This window comes from Lygodium microphyllum, chromosome 22 (genome assembly GCF_053477565.2).
Source record: "Lygodium microphyllum isolate KBCC chromosome 22, Lygodium_microphyllum_v1.1.10, whole genome shotgun sequence".
Taxonomy (NCBI): domain Eukaryota; kingdom Viridiplantae; phylum Streptophyta; class Polypodiopsida; order Schizaeales; family Lygodiaceae; genus Lygodium; species Lygodium microphyllum.
In genome coordinates this window covers 57,779,279-57,794,290 of record NC_141156.1, presented here as the reverse complement: position 1 = coordinate 57,794,290, position 15,012 = coordinate 57,779,279, and the positions used below count along the sequence as shown (strand labels likewise).

The following is a 15,012-nucleotide window of genomic DNA, read 5'->3' as shown; positions in this document are numbered from 1 at the left end:
CCAAAATGTGGGCACTAGCCCTTTTTGGGGCTGCCCTTGTGAAACCCTAAATGAAGTGTGTAAACTAAAGAAGTGGTTTCTCAACACCTCCTCAAGCGCAAAAAGGGATGAAGAAAGAGGAGCAAAGAGAGAGAAAGAAGATGTAGAGGATCCCGAAGATCTAGTATTCCCACTTGAAAGGTAACTTGTAGTAAGGAACAATAGACATGATGAAATGTAGAACTTGATTGTACCTCGGGAGAGAAGTCATCAGCTTTGTAACTCCATACTTAAAGGAATTCGAAGGCCTCATCACCAAGTTGTGGCTGAATTTCCAAGGTCTTGATCTAGGTGGTACCTGAAGATCTTGGATATCAATAAGAGAAATGATTGCTCGAAGACAACCAGCCCCAAAAAGAAAATGGTGGGTGAAGAACTTCATGATGTATAGGTGTCCCCTTTGAAGGTGGTGACGCAAGGGCTCCTTCTGAAGTTGAAGAAGCAGTAGAAGTTCCCTCTGAGGGCAGAGAGTGTACATCCCCCTTTGAATCCCCCTCTGAGAGAAAGGAAATCTAAAAACTCATGGATCATGGACTCCAACTCATTTGATGACGAAGGAAGTGTCGTTGGTTGTGCCGAACAAGGTATTTGGGGTGTTGAAGATGTCGAAGAACTCCAAGAGGCAACATCTTGAACTTGAGTAGTCGAGGGTGGGGAAAGATGAGGCTTATGTGGAGTTGGTGGGTAAAGGTGTCTCTCAACGGAGTGGATCGCGAAGGCGAAGAAATGGAAGATGTCGAACAACCATGTCTCTTGAAGGAGAAGATTGCCAAGGGGATGGTATCCAACAACCATTGTCTCTCGGTGAAGCGGACTGTAGAATCACGGGTTGTTGAGGTGGCATTCTTGAAACCCTAGAAGAAGAAGAAGAATCAACCTCGGTAGTGCATTGCGGCGGTTGTGAGGAACTCTGTGGCCCAGAAGGGAGAAGTGGCACGAGTGCTTGGGGGTAGACGCATATACTTTGGCAGTGTAGGGAGCATAAGTTCATGCCAGCAAGCATCGGTGGGAGGTTTGGTGATGCTAGAAAAGGAGCACCTAGTGGTTTGTCCATTTGCCTGTGGAGAAGTCATAGCACTAGAGTGTTTGTAAAAGGAAGGGAGGGAGGGAGAGGAAGAGAAGGGCATCTCTCTCTCTCTCTCTCTCTCTCTCTCTCTCTCTCTCTCTCTCGTAGTGATGTAGTGGAAGGGGGGGAAATCAGTAGATGATGCTGAACATGCAACCTATCTTTGCCTTCTCTAATGTAAAGGATTTTTGTAGCTCGCCGAGTGTCTCTGGCTCTGATTCCATATCAAGAAAGACTAATAGAAGAAGGCTTTGATACCATGTTAAGATAATAGGTATGCTTTGATATTGTGTAAAAAATGACTAAGAGACTAGAGAGATAGTAGGGTTTGTGGGGAGAAATAGAGTGTGCATGGCAAACACTAAGAGAGAAGAGAAACTTAGAAACACAAGAAGACGATGATGATGCACTCAATCATGCTACGAGGAGAAAAACTAATACAGTGGAGCTGAAGCTTAGAAGATGATTGTACTGTCTTGTTTTAATTAGGCGGCAAAACCTGTGGGGAATTTGCACAATGAAGGGAGTGAAACGCAGTCCTCCAGGCAATTGGCTTTCAAATTAATCATTGGAAGGTGAAAAACAGTTGTGGAGGGAATGAACCATAGTCCTCTGATGCCATTGGAGATGAGGAAGATGATCACCAATTGTCGAGGGAGTGAACTGTAGTCCTTAAATACTATGGAGATGGTGTGAATGCAAAATGCAAATGCCAGAGATATACGAGCTGCCAAATGCAGATGATAACAGGCGAGATGCTGATTGTTAGGTCATCTACCACCCTATTCAAGAAGAAAGGTTGGTTTCAGATGTCCTCTTCCTTAATGCTTGCCACTTTTATGTTAGGTCTTCTTGCTTGCCTCCTTTTCTCCTCTTGAATAGCTATATTGATGAACTTGACCTGCTTGAGTTGATCTTTCTTTATAATCATTTGCCATTCTTTGTTATGGGACTCCATATATTGCTTGAGGGCTTCAACTTGAACTTGAAGAGACATTATGAGCGCATAATTTTCTTTTATCTTCTCCATCATGGTGGCAAGATTTTGAGCAAGCTCATGGTGGTGCTCTATGGCTTGAATTTGTTTGGCGCATTTCTTCTATTGTAGAAGGATGGTGTCTTAGATTTGTTTTTGTCTTGCTTTTGCAAGGTTTCAAAGCTCACTTTTATCCTTCTCGAGGAGCGTTCTGGTTCCTTTCATAGAGGAGTCGAGTTTGAGGAATGGAGATTGTCATTTTGACTAAAGAGAAGGGGGGAAATGGTAGATGTTGTAGGTTATCTCATGGGCTATGCATTGATGCCCTTTGATCCATGATTTGGGCTCCTTGGGTAGTTAAAATTTCAATAAATACAGTTGTTGCCCCTAGTGTCCTAGGCACTAAGTGACACTAGGGTTAGGGTTTCCTATGATAGTTAAGCCGTTTAGGGTTTCATTTTATAATAAAAGGACACTTTGTGCGTCATTAGCATATAAGTGTGGCATTTTCATTATGATCGCCTTGAGCATTGTATTCTCTCTCACTCATTGATACATTGCTTCTCATTTGTGACGAGTGGTGGTGTGCATTGATTAATTTTTTCATTCTCATTCATTCTTCATTAAATTAATCACACAATTACTCCATACTTGGGTCAACAATGGTACGAGAGCCACTTACCTCCACTGCTATCACTTGCGAGACTGTCCTTGCAACCATTGCTATTGAGCATCACACCTTGGTCGGTTGCCGCTCAAAGCCATTGTCATCGCGTTGGCTTTCATCGCCCTAACTACATGGTCACGATGGTCGCACGTCATCGTGCCATGATTGTAGCATCCACTCAGTCGCTTGAGCGTACAAATGCCACCAACATCAGGGTTTGGCAGCCCATGGTTGCATGTAGCTTGTATGCCTCATCACCCTTGCTCAATCGAGTGCTGTAATTGGCTGTTTTGCAAGACTGCAGCCCTTGTTGTCATCTGCCATAGCTTGGGAGCTTGTCACCGAATCTTGTTCTGATTTCCCAAAAAATTTGGGGATTTGCCATCAATTTCCTCAAATTCATCACCGAGCTGAAGAGATTTGAGAGTGTCATCAACAAAATTGGGGTTTTTCACCAATTTGGCAAAATTTCGCTTCAATTTCATTGCCAAATTTGGGGCTTTTCTAAAATTTTGCATCCTTCATCGAATTGAGGCCCCATTCTTCAATAGCTATGGCATTCAACATTACCCGGGCAAAAATTTCAGAAAAATTATTTGAATTTCTCTTTGATCCCCTGATAAAATTTTGGGCTTTTGCCATTCGAGCTCAAATTCACCCAAATATCTTTGGAAAATTTGGGGCTTTTTGGAAATTCATCAAGTTTCATCAAAATTGAGGCTTCATTCAACTTCAAGAATGTCAATCATATCAATTGGATAATAATTTCATCCAATTTCTTCAAGTTCTCTTCAATTTTCGGTTGGTAAAATTCAAGGGTTTTACCCAATTTGACTTCTGAGGCAGTTAAAATTTGGGGCTTTTGCCTCAAATCACTTTCTTTGGCCTTGACATGCTTAAAAAATCATATTATTTGGTTGCTGGTCCCGTTTTTTCTTGACTTTGAAGACAAACTTTATTATCTCAGTGCATTTGTTGGGATAATCCACTCAAATTCTGCTGCTGTCTACATTATCGGAGTATCCCAGCAATTAATCTCTGACTTCAGCATATTGCTGATTGCTGCCTTGTTTAGGTAATAATTTATTTCTAAAAATTATTATTTTCAGCATATTTTTCTCTGCCCTCAGTAGGAAAACAGTAAGAGAAAATTATTATTATCATATTATACAACTCCATTGAAGCAGCCATCTACTCTTCTATCAATGGTTCATTATTATTCAGACATTGATTTTCTCTCTCTTCACTTGCAAATTATTATATAATCATTGATTTTCACTTATGGGTAGCGATAATAATGATTTATTGGGCATGCTTGGTGTCAATGAGAAGCTCGACAGCACACATTATCCTATGTGGGCTTATGTGATGTGACATGTTCTTATCACGAAGAATTTATGGCATATTGGCAATGGCACCATGGCTTCTCCAACACTAGCATTACCTCGCGCCTCCACATCAAGTGGTGGCTCTCATGATGCCAAATCATCTTCCTCTTCCACATTGCCTCCCACTCAAGAGTAGATTCAATGGGATGACTACGATACCCAAGCACATGACTTAATCACTTTATGAGTGAAGAGAGCTATCATTCCACACATTCGATCATGCAAGACATACAAGGATATGTGGGAACTTGTGTCATTGTATCATGTGTGCAATGAAGCATTCATTGCTTATTTACGTAAGCAATTAGAAGATATTTGCATGGAAGGAAGAGGTATCATGGATGCCCATCTCACCGGCATCAAAGATCTTCACAAATGTTTATTGAATATTGATGAAATAGTCCCAAATAATCAGCTTGTTTCTATTACTTTGAATGGTCTACTTGAATCTTATGAAGGCTTTGCTACTACTTTGCAGTTGGTAACTATGGGCAGCTAAGTTACCTATATCTTCGATCAAGTTGTGTCTTTTGTGTTGCAGGAAGAACAAATCCGTCTCAATTGCAATGCTTCTTTGGCGACTGAACAGGCCTTTTCCATCCATCATCGTGGAAAAGCCAAACCTAAAGTCCAAAACAAGGGTGTCGGTCAATAATTAGCTAACCCTCATGCTGATCATCCTTCTATTTTCACCCATTTTCAATTGAAGACATCCTTCCATGTTAGTTCATCCTCTTGCAACCCTTCGAAGGGTATATTCAACAAATTTTGAATGGTCTACTTGAATCTTATGAAGGCTTTGCTACTACTTTGCAATTGGTAACTATGGGCAGCTAAGTTACCTATATCTTCGATCAAGTTGTGTCTTTTGTGTTGCAGGAAGAACAAATCCGTCTCAATTGCAATGCTTCTTTGGCGACCGAACAGGCCTTTTCCATCCATCATCGTGGAAAAGCCAAACCTAAAGTCCAAAACAAGGGTGTCGGTCAATAATTAGCTAACCCTCATGCTGATCATCCTTCTATTTTCACCCATTTTCAATTGAAGACATCCTTCCATGTTAGTTCATCCTCTTGCAACCCTTCGAAGGGTATATTCAACAAATCTAAGAGGTGTAATTATTGCTAAAAGATGGGGTAGGACATCACTGAATGTCATAAGCACATTGCATTGGAAAAGAAGAAGAAGGAATCCGGTCTTGCTCTTACACACGAGACTATGAACTATACTCAGTCCAAGGATTATACTTTTTTCATTCAATGTCAGTATAATCCTTCCATTCATGATACTTGTTTTTCTATCATTGATCTACTTGTACGATAGTGGTGCACCCAAGCACATCACGTCTTGCAAAGCATTCTCTCTCTCTCTCTCTCTCTCTCTCTCTCATGTACCTTGGGGGGCACAGTCGTGTGTGCCAACGATGCCTCTTCTACACTTAAAGGCATTGGTCATGTGGAGGTTGTCTTTGTGTGGGGCACTCCTTTGACATCTCATGATGTTCTCTATGTGCTTTGGCTTCAAGAAGAATCTTATTTCTATTTCAGCCATTGCAACTTGAGGGTTCCATGTCATTTTTGATGGCCCTCAATTTGTGATATATGATGATCAAGTTTCTTCTTTCATTGACTTGAGAGGCACCCTCACTAAAGGCCTTTGTCATCTTGATAAATATAATCAACAGCTTGCTGAAAATCGTATTGATCGTACCTTATTAACAAAGGAATCCTTCCAAGATACACATTTATGGCATCAGAGGCTTGGCCACATTAACTTTCAAGCATTGATAAAGCTCCAACCAAATGATATGGTTAGAGATTTCCCAAAAGTTCACTTGCCATCGAATCACATTTTTGAAGATTGTTTGCTTAGTGAGATGTACCGATTTTCCTTTTCAAAGGATTCTCATGTTCATTCTCCATCCATTTTGCATCTCCTTCATAGTGATGATGTTTGTGGTCCTCTATGGACAAAGTCTCTTGGTGGATTCCCTTATTTTGTCACCTTTATTGATGACAAATCATGATTCACTTTGGTGTATGCACTGAAGTCTAAGTTTGAAGTCTTCTCTTGCTTCAAGATTTTTATTGTCATGGTGGAGAACCAAAGTGGCTTTCGCAGTCGGACCCTTCGCACCGATGGGGGGTTGAATATCTTTCGAAACAGTTTTCAAAGTATCTTGCATCTCTAGGTGTTCATCATCAGTGCATCGTCCCTTACTCCCTAGAATAAAATGTAGTAGTGAAAGGAAAGCATAGGTCACTCATGGAGATGGCAAAATGTACGTTGAAAAGTAAGAATTTATCAAATTAGCTTTGGTTCGATGCATAGTTGCATTTGTACTACGTACGGACTAGTTTGTTCCTTACGGTTTGTACCGTACTATACTGTATGTATCCGTACCAATTCGTACAAAAAAGAGACTATTTTTGGCCTATGAAGACTAGACCACACAATATCTTCCAACTCCTAAGCCTTATGTTTATTATCATAAATTCTAGTCTCTCACACACTCTCTCTCTCCCCTAAATTACCAAGTTTCTCCCTTTCTCTCTCTCTCTCTCTCACACACACACACACACACACACACACACACATTTTTTTTGGTAATATCCAATGCAGTATATTTATGTGCTCACAAATTTACACACACACACACACACATAAAAGAATGAAGAGCCTCTTTGTCCATCTACCTTACACTTTACTTTGTTGTACGAGGTATTGTGTATACACTCCCATTTGTCTTCTAGTAGCGTGTTGCACGTGAGGTTTTACCTTGTTACCTTGATGTATTCATTCTATGAACTCAAGTGAGATTGCTATTTTAGCTTTAAACACGTGTTCTATTATCTATAATCCAAAATAACCAAGTTTTTTTTTTTCCGTACTAATATCATACTGTATCTTATAAAATCATAAGGTACCAATTAGTATTGTATTTTATCATACTGTACCTTTCGTACCTTTCGTGCTTGACAACCCTGGTTCGATGCTATTCTTTGTGAACCTTCTCTCTCTCAAATGAGGACTTTTGTTTAATTGGCGTATGCTCATATGTTTTCTCAGAAAATGCATAAGCTAGATGATAAGGCTATTTGCTGCATATCTATTGGATATAGTGCTAGAAGCGAAGGGTACTGGCTTTATCAATTCTCTACAAGCAAGATGATTGTTAGTCGAGATGTTATCTTCATTGAAAATGCTTCTCATCCCTTGTTAGACTGCCAAAGCCAGCCTATTATTGATGCGTTAGACATCTTTGACAACCTACTATCACTTTTCCATAATGGTTCTATGGCTGATCCTTTTACTCAGCCTTCATTTCCACCACTTATAGGTACATTACAGTAGTCTAAAAGAGTCCCTGATTGGTTGCTAGACACTCTTTGGGATAGTATCCTTTTCCTTTGGCTGTCTGCACATGAGCCTCCACTAGCAAGGAACAAAGTTATCTTTTTGCATGTGCATTGGTGGCTACAATAGGCGATGAAAAACCTTTATGCTATAAAGATGCTTTTCCAAACGATCGTTGGGTGGAAGCAATGAAGGCAGAGATTGATTCCATCATCCATCAAAATGGCACTTGGGAGCTATGTGACTTGCCTCTCGACAAGCGTGCAAGGTACCAAATAGATTTTTAAGTTTAAATGAAAGTCAGTTGGTTCTATTGACTAGTACAAAGCTCACCTTGTTGTTAAGGGCTATGCCTAGGAGCAAGCAATTGACTTTGAGGAGACCTTTGCCCCTACCATTGGCCTCACTACCATTAGGAGTATTATTGCCTTTGTTGCCCACTTTCATTGGGAGGGGCATTAGTTGAACATCAAGACCGCATTTTTCCATGGATATCTCATTGAAGAGTTATATGTTTCACAACCTCCAAGATTTGAAGTCAAAGGCTCTAAGCACAAAGTTTGTCATTTCAAGAAGGCTTTGTGTGGTTTAAAGCAAGCTTCAGGGGTTTGTATGCTCATATATATTCTCGTCTATTGTAGCTTGGATATCATAATAGCCCTATTGAGGCTACTTTTTAAATATGACATCAAGGATCTGATTTTATTCTTCTAGTACTTTATGTTAATGACATGCTTGTCATTGGGACTAATGCTGGTCAAATTGCTGCATTTAAGGCTGATTTACAGTAGACCTTTGCCATGATCTTGGTCTAGTTCACTATTACTTGGGTATTCAATTTTGCTACCATTGAGGGGGGCATCATCATGACACAATCCAAGTATATTGGACAGCTTCTTCACTGTTTTCAGTTTGAGGAATGCAAGCTTGTGTCTACTCCCTTGGACTTTGGTTTTAGTTTGAGGATTGCAAGTTTGTGTCTACACCCTTGGAGCTTGGTTTCAGATTCACTTTGAATGTTGGTAGCCAATCCTTTGACACTACTTTATATTAGCAGGTTGTTGGATGCTTGATTTATCTATGTCACATGGGGCCCGATCCTCAATCAGTTATCTCCTAGTTGGGCATATTTATGCACAACCTGTCAGTACTTTATTGGTAGGCGATGAAGCGTGCTTTTTGATATCTTAAAGGCACCCAGGATCTTGGCCTTTTCTACAAGGCTAATTCTTCACTCTCTTTGCATGAATACTTAGACAGTGGTTGTGCGGGATGCCTAGATTCTTGTGTCTCTCACAGTCGCAACTGCTGCTTCTTGGATATATCTCTTGTTTCTTGGATTAGTCAGAAACAAACTATAGTTACTACTTCCAATTGTGAGGTTGAGTAGAGATAGAGCAACATTCACAGCCATAGTGGAGTGTGTTTGACTTCACAAGTTACTTGCATATCTTCATGTGCAGCAGATGGCTTTGACACTTATCCATAGTGTAGTGTGTTTGACTTCACAAGTTACTTGCATATCTTCATGTGCAGTAGATGGCTTTGACACTTATCTATACTAGCAGGCAGAGTGCTTTGGCCATTGCACGAAACCGAGTGTTCTATGCTTGACAAATGTTTTCAGAAGTCTTTTCCTTGACCAAAGTTCTAGGTGTTTTGGCAAGCCTTGAACTTGATTCAATGTGTGCCATGATCTATTATCCTTCCCTTACATGGCTCTAGAGCTTAGTGTTATCCTTCTTCAGGAGTGTTTCAATGCCTTCTATAGTGGGATTGAGGGTAACAAGGAATGCAAATTGGCTAAAGAGAAGGGGGGAAATGCTAGATATAGGTAAGATGCTAAGAATTATAGGGATTTCTAGAGGGTGTTTGCAGTTTAGTGCATAGGTGAATCATGATAGACTTAAATGGGATGAGGGAGAGAGATAAGTGGTAATCACTATCTAGGTGGTAAATGATAATGGTAGGCATGATGGTGATTAGGTGGCAGGACAACTGCTGGCAGAGCTTATGATGCTTGGGATTTCCCATAAAGTTGGGGGTACAAAAACTGGGCAACCCCAAATTAATGTTGCATAAAGGACCCGCCATTACATGGGTTGTTGATTGTTAGGCGAATGGGCAATCAAAATTGAAGCATGCCAGCCATTCAATGGGCTGTTGGTTGTTAGATGAATGGACCATTGACCAAACGGATGAGTCATCTATGGTAAAGAACACATTGACAATTCGAAGAGCGAGCAAAGCATTGGAAGTGGAAGAATACAATTGCTAATACACACCAAGGAGAATGAACAACAAAGAACACAAAACTTAAGGAATGCATGAATGGGCAATGGAATCCATAACTCAAGACATGAGATGTACTTTACAAACCACATAGAGTGATGGCATGTGTGATGATGAGCGATACCTCCAATATCCCCCTCTTCATACGGATGTGATTGGATATAATGAGAGTGGAGGAGTGGAGTGTATACACATAGAATGAGACCTAAGACAAAGCCCTAACTGAGCTACCCAAATAACAGCCTAATAAATATGCTGAATACTCAAATGCTCATGAAATGTGCACTTCTAACACCATATCTTTGATCACGGGTGAATATACAAGCCCCCAAGATCCACCACCGTGTCCCATACCACAACAATGATCTGCTAGAAACCTATAAGATCATGTTACATAGAATAGTGACATGAGAAGCATCATGGATATTCTATCACTAACCAAATGCTAGATGCGCCTTGGTAGAAGCACAAATGTTGATGTGCATCATACTCAAACCTTGATTGTAGAAGGTGTAAATAGGTAAATCTCATTGTTTGTCATGAGAAGCCCCGAAGAAGCATATTGTGGTGACCACACATTCCCTTCCTTGAGCTAAATAGTGGTAGTGTTCTCCCATTGGGGAGCTGACTAGGAGCAAGCACCACTTGTTGTCAAGTCACACACCACGAACTTGAAAGTCAAACCAACTCCAAGATTTGAACTATCAAACTGTGTTAATGCATGTAGAAAGCCTTTCTCACAATCCATGGCATCATGTAGATGTATGTAAGCATCAAAATGCCCTCCCTTCGCCCTCTCACAATCATCCTTCTTTGGCTTGGGGATAAATGAGGAATACCACTCTACTATATCACAAGGGCATCCTTGCTTTGTGCCAAGGCATGCACTAGAGGAATAGGTGTGGAAATTGATTGGACAATGTATGATACAACTTGTTGAAATGCACTCAAAAATAGAAAATTTTATTGACGTTTGCAAGATCACGAGTTTATCATATTGTGCTCTTGTCTTTGGTATCTGAGTGATGTCATTTTCCAAAGCTATTGTTCATGTCTTTAAAATCGGACAGCTCAGCTCAAACTTCTACTTGACAACCTTCCATGGTAATTGTGAAACGTGTTTCACTGGCGCTGAAATCAGAAATGCCTGAAATGTTTCACTAAAATGTGAAACATACTGAATGAAATGGCTGATCGAAACATGATTATTTAATTGACAAAAATTGTTTTTTCTTGCTTTTTTAAGGGTTTTTACGCACTCTGTATATAGGATCCCATCCTTATTGATCTTGTGTAGCTGAAAAAAGATATCATTTGTCGACATGAAAGGATTTGCATGGTATAAATGTGTAAGTTGGATATTATTGTTTATATAGAAAACTATCTTATATGTATTATTCAACCGTTTTACTTGGCATTTTGCTTGGGATTTGCTCAAAGGTGAAATGTTTCAGGGTGAAACATAATGTTTCAAGGGTGAAATGGTTCGGGGGTGAAACATGTCAGGGGTGAAAGATTTTGTGGTTACCTTGCCTGAACCTTCTTGCTGTTGTTTGCTTCAAAGTTTTGTTTTGTGTGTGCAAAATCTTGGCCAATCTGAAAATGATTGGTGATTTTCACTATATTCTCAAGCCTTTTTGAAGTTATAAAATCGCAAAGATTTATGATGTTGGCAAAGTAGAAAAATTTTCCCTTGTCGTCACAAAAAATGTTGGTATTGGTGATGCCATAGAACAGTCGTTATATCAGCGTCGTTATCACTATCGCTATTTGCATTGGTATCAGCGTCATAAATGCGACGATGATACCGATGCAAATAGGGACGTTGATAACGACGCTTTGTGATACATGTTGCGATGCTGATAGTGACGCGTGCAGTAAATTTGCGACGCCAATAGTGATAGTAACAGGGAAAAAACATTTTTGTGGCATGCTTTATTTGGGCCATACAAAATAGTTTCACTAATGTGTACAATGCTCGTGTAAATAAAGGCAAAGTGTACTTGAATCATAACACTGATACATGAAATAAATACATAATCGCACAGTAGAAAGTAGTGAAATGTAAAAATAGCTATGGTTTTTTACAAAAGCTCCTTGGTGCTTTGCCAAAGCAAGGGTTTATGTTATTCAATAACTCTAGATGTAAATGGAGTCTCAGAAGGGTATGATGCTACTTGAGGTGGATTATGCTGTCTATGTTTTTAAATTTATGTACTCTGGGCATTAGATTGCCATGCTTTTTCATACTTGTTTGTATCCTGCAGTCTGGAATGCTTATGTTGGCTTGTAACTGATGCTTAATCTTGGCTCCAATAAGAGCTGTCAGTTGGTTTTCTTTTGGAGTTTGTCATCCTCAGACTGCATGGAATTTATGCCTGCGCAGGTGTCTCCAGAAGAAGAAAGCTCAATGAAAAATATTCAAGACTATTTTAGTGCAGGCATTGATACTGGAACTTCACATTCCATTGGGCGTTTTCCACTGTTGACCAAGGAGGCCATTGAATCTTTGAGATATAGGGCTGAGGTATTTTTTTAAATTTGTTTGCCAAGTTAGATGTTCTGCAGTTTCTCATATGGCATTTGCAATGTTTAATGCTCTTGGACATTGCTACATTTGAAATGCTGGTGTTCCTGAAAGGATGTGGCCAGAGGTGTGACTAAAGTTGCCATTAGGGAAGCAAGAGCCAAGGAGTTACGGATGGAGATCTTAAATTCTGAAAGGTATGGGATGTGCATATGTGGAACTTTGCCTTTCAAAGAAACATGCAGTTTTGAGTTTTGAACATATTGTTGTTGTAGGTTAAAAGCTCACTTCGAAGATCATCCTACTGATCTAGGTATTTCTTACTTCCCTATAGATTTGCTAGAATTGAAAAGGGTTTCACTGCTGAAATTCATATTCACATAACTGTTGGCTTGTAATCAAGTTTGGGGTTCAAAACTGGGTTCATTGTAAGTCTTTTTTTAGAGGATCGAAATGACTTGTGAGTTTGTGAAGATATAGTAATTCAGGTGCAGAGACTGCTTTTCACCAAAACAGAGAAGGCACCAGTAATATCTGGATACAGCCCAAAATTTTTGACCTTAGACCTGAAAACTATGAATGAACCTCAAACCTTGGAGGAGGAAGAAACAGAACAGGCTGGAGGCCTGCTGAACTAAAAAATGTAGTCTTTAGCCTCATATGAGATACAAGGCATTCTTGCTTGCATTATCCAATGAATAAGTAGAAGACAATTTTCTTTACACCCAAGATATGATGTGGCTAAAGGGTTGCTTCTGAGTTAGTTTGTGCCGTAGCTGCTTGTTCATATACTCTTTTTTGAAAAAAAGTGTGGCCAATTATATTACTCAAAAAAGATGGTGACTTAGAATATGGGGAAGATTTCAGCATGGCTGCATCATCATTAAATATATAAAAAGCCTTTTAGGGTGGTCTTGGGGAGGGGGATGAATCCAAGGTAGAGCATTGTAGATCCATTGGTGGTGCAATATTGTTGGGTGAAGAACGTGCTATCTCTTTCCTAGGTGCAAGGGAAAGTTGGTTGAGCTCCTATCGGTGAAGCACCTTGAAGCTGAACTCATTGGAATGAAATGAGCATGTTTGCTAAACTTGCAAATAATGACCGATATGTCATCATTCCTCATAGGTGTCCTAGGAAGATCAAATATAAAATCCGTGGCTATGCTGTCCCACAGTTTATCAAGGATAGGCAAGGGCTACAACAAATTTGATGCCTTGTGTTGGTCAAACCTAATATATAATGCATGCGTAGTAAAAGTAATCGACATCACTTTTGAAAGTTGGCTAAAAAAAGAAAGTCTCAACTACTTTCAATAGCATCAAAGCCACAATGCCTTGCATAGGGAGGCATAACCTTGGCCCTTAATTGCTTTGTGACGCATAATTGACCATGCATTGGAAGAAAGTCCTCTTTGAGAACATAGTGCTCATGGCGCTGACCATTTGATAATATATCATAAGTTCTAGCAAAGTCCTCATCCTTTGCATAATTTATCTTCATCTCATCTAACTCATGATGGTATGTTGTAGATATAGTTGAAACCTATGGTTTCCCCCCAAGTTGCTCTCTCCCCCCTGCAGCAACTCCCTCCCTGGTAGCACAATAGCGTCATAGGTAGGTTCCCAGCAGGGACGCGCAATGGAAACATCTGGTCAGACGCTGCTGTATTCTGCGAGTGCCCCCTAGTCAAACACCTTGCGCATCATCCTCTCTGAGGAACAACTCTTAGCCGTCCGTGCCACAGAGTTGGAGTTGAAAGAAACAACGATCTTTGGTCACGTCTTTGTACAGTCCCCATCAAGGGGCCAGGTGCGGGATTGGCTCCACTCCATGCTGCACATTGGCACAACACAGATCGTGGAGGTAGTCCTCATGGGCCGAGGGATCTTCATGGTTTGACTCACCTCTGCGGATGTAGCTCGTGAGTTAGTGGAGAGCTCGCCCTATGCCTCCACGAAGGGGGTCATTTACACGATTCCATGATATAGCGGCTTCACTGTGGAGTTATTTGTGCTCCACAACAGATTTCTCAAACACCCAGTCACCTTACTTTTTCCCGGACTGGCGGTAGAGGTTAGTAGAGGACTTTGGACGGCTCTTCTGCACAGTTCTCCTTGTCTCCTTCGCAGATGCAGTGACAGTTGCAGGAGTCCCAAAGGTACAAGTGGTTGTGAAAGACACAAAGAGTATACCAAAGTTCTTGGAGATTGAGGCAGGAGGTCATTCCTTTAGGCAGCAGGTCATTGTGATTGGGCAACTAGGGCAATGCCTGCGTTGCCACGACTTTGGGCATCAGGTAGGAGATTGTATGCTTTTCAGAGCCAAGGCAGCTCCGTCGACAGGCTCGCGGGCGGACGTTGACGGCTTCACACGGGTCCAGAGACGACAAAGAGGGAGACGGTAGGGGGGGCCGCAGCTAGCTCCTCGGATGCAGCCTCGACAACAAGGAGTAGGAGGGCGAGCGACGCCCCTTCGGCAGAGCACTCTGTAGCCCCCCCTGCCTGCCCCACTCGGCAAGACCGCAGTCTCCGAGCACCCCCCCTGATCCATACCCGTTTCAGGTGATCCCCCCCAGACCCACCTCCCCTTCTCCCATAGGAGGTGATGAGCCACACACGCCTACATCCTCTTCACACCAGCAGTTTTCCCCCTCCCACACAGCCACCAACTCATTTGCCCTTGTTGCCTGTCACACCTTC

At 41.1% G+C, this 15,012-nt stretch overlaps 1 protein-coding gene across 3 annotated transcripts in view; it reads left to right on the top strand.

Moving 5' to 3' along the window:
- LOC148017186 (P-loop containing nucleoside triphosphate hydrolases superfamily protein) overlaps positions 1-15,012 on the top strand; it is a 63,665-nt gene that overhangs the window by 17,419 nt on the left and 31,234 nt on the right. For all 3 annotated transcript variants that reach the window (XR_015687887.1, XM_087663071.1, XM_087663072.1), the window contains exons 11-13: positions 12,172-12,312; positions 12,427-12,509; positions 12,588-12,625. Coding sequence is in view for 2 of the 3 variants with exons in the window: in XM_087663071.1 (XP_087519197.1) it covers positions 12,172-12,312; positions 12,427-12,509; positions 12,588-12,625 (262 nt within the window). In the remaining variant the exon portion in view is untranslated. The remainder of the gene's footprint in view (positions 1-12,171; positions 12,313-12,426; positions 12,510-12,587; positions 12,626-15,012) is intronic.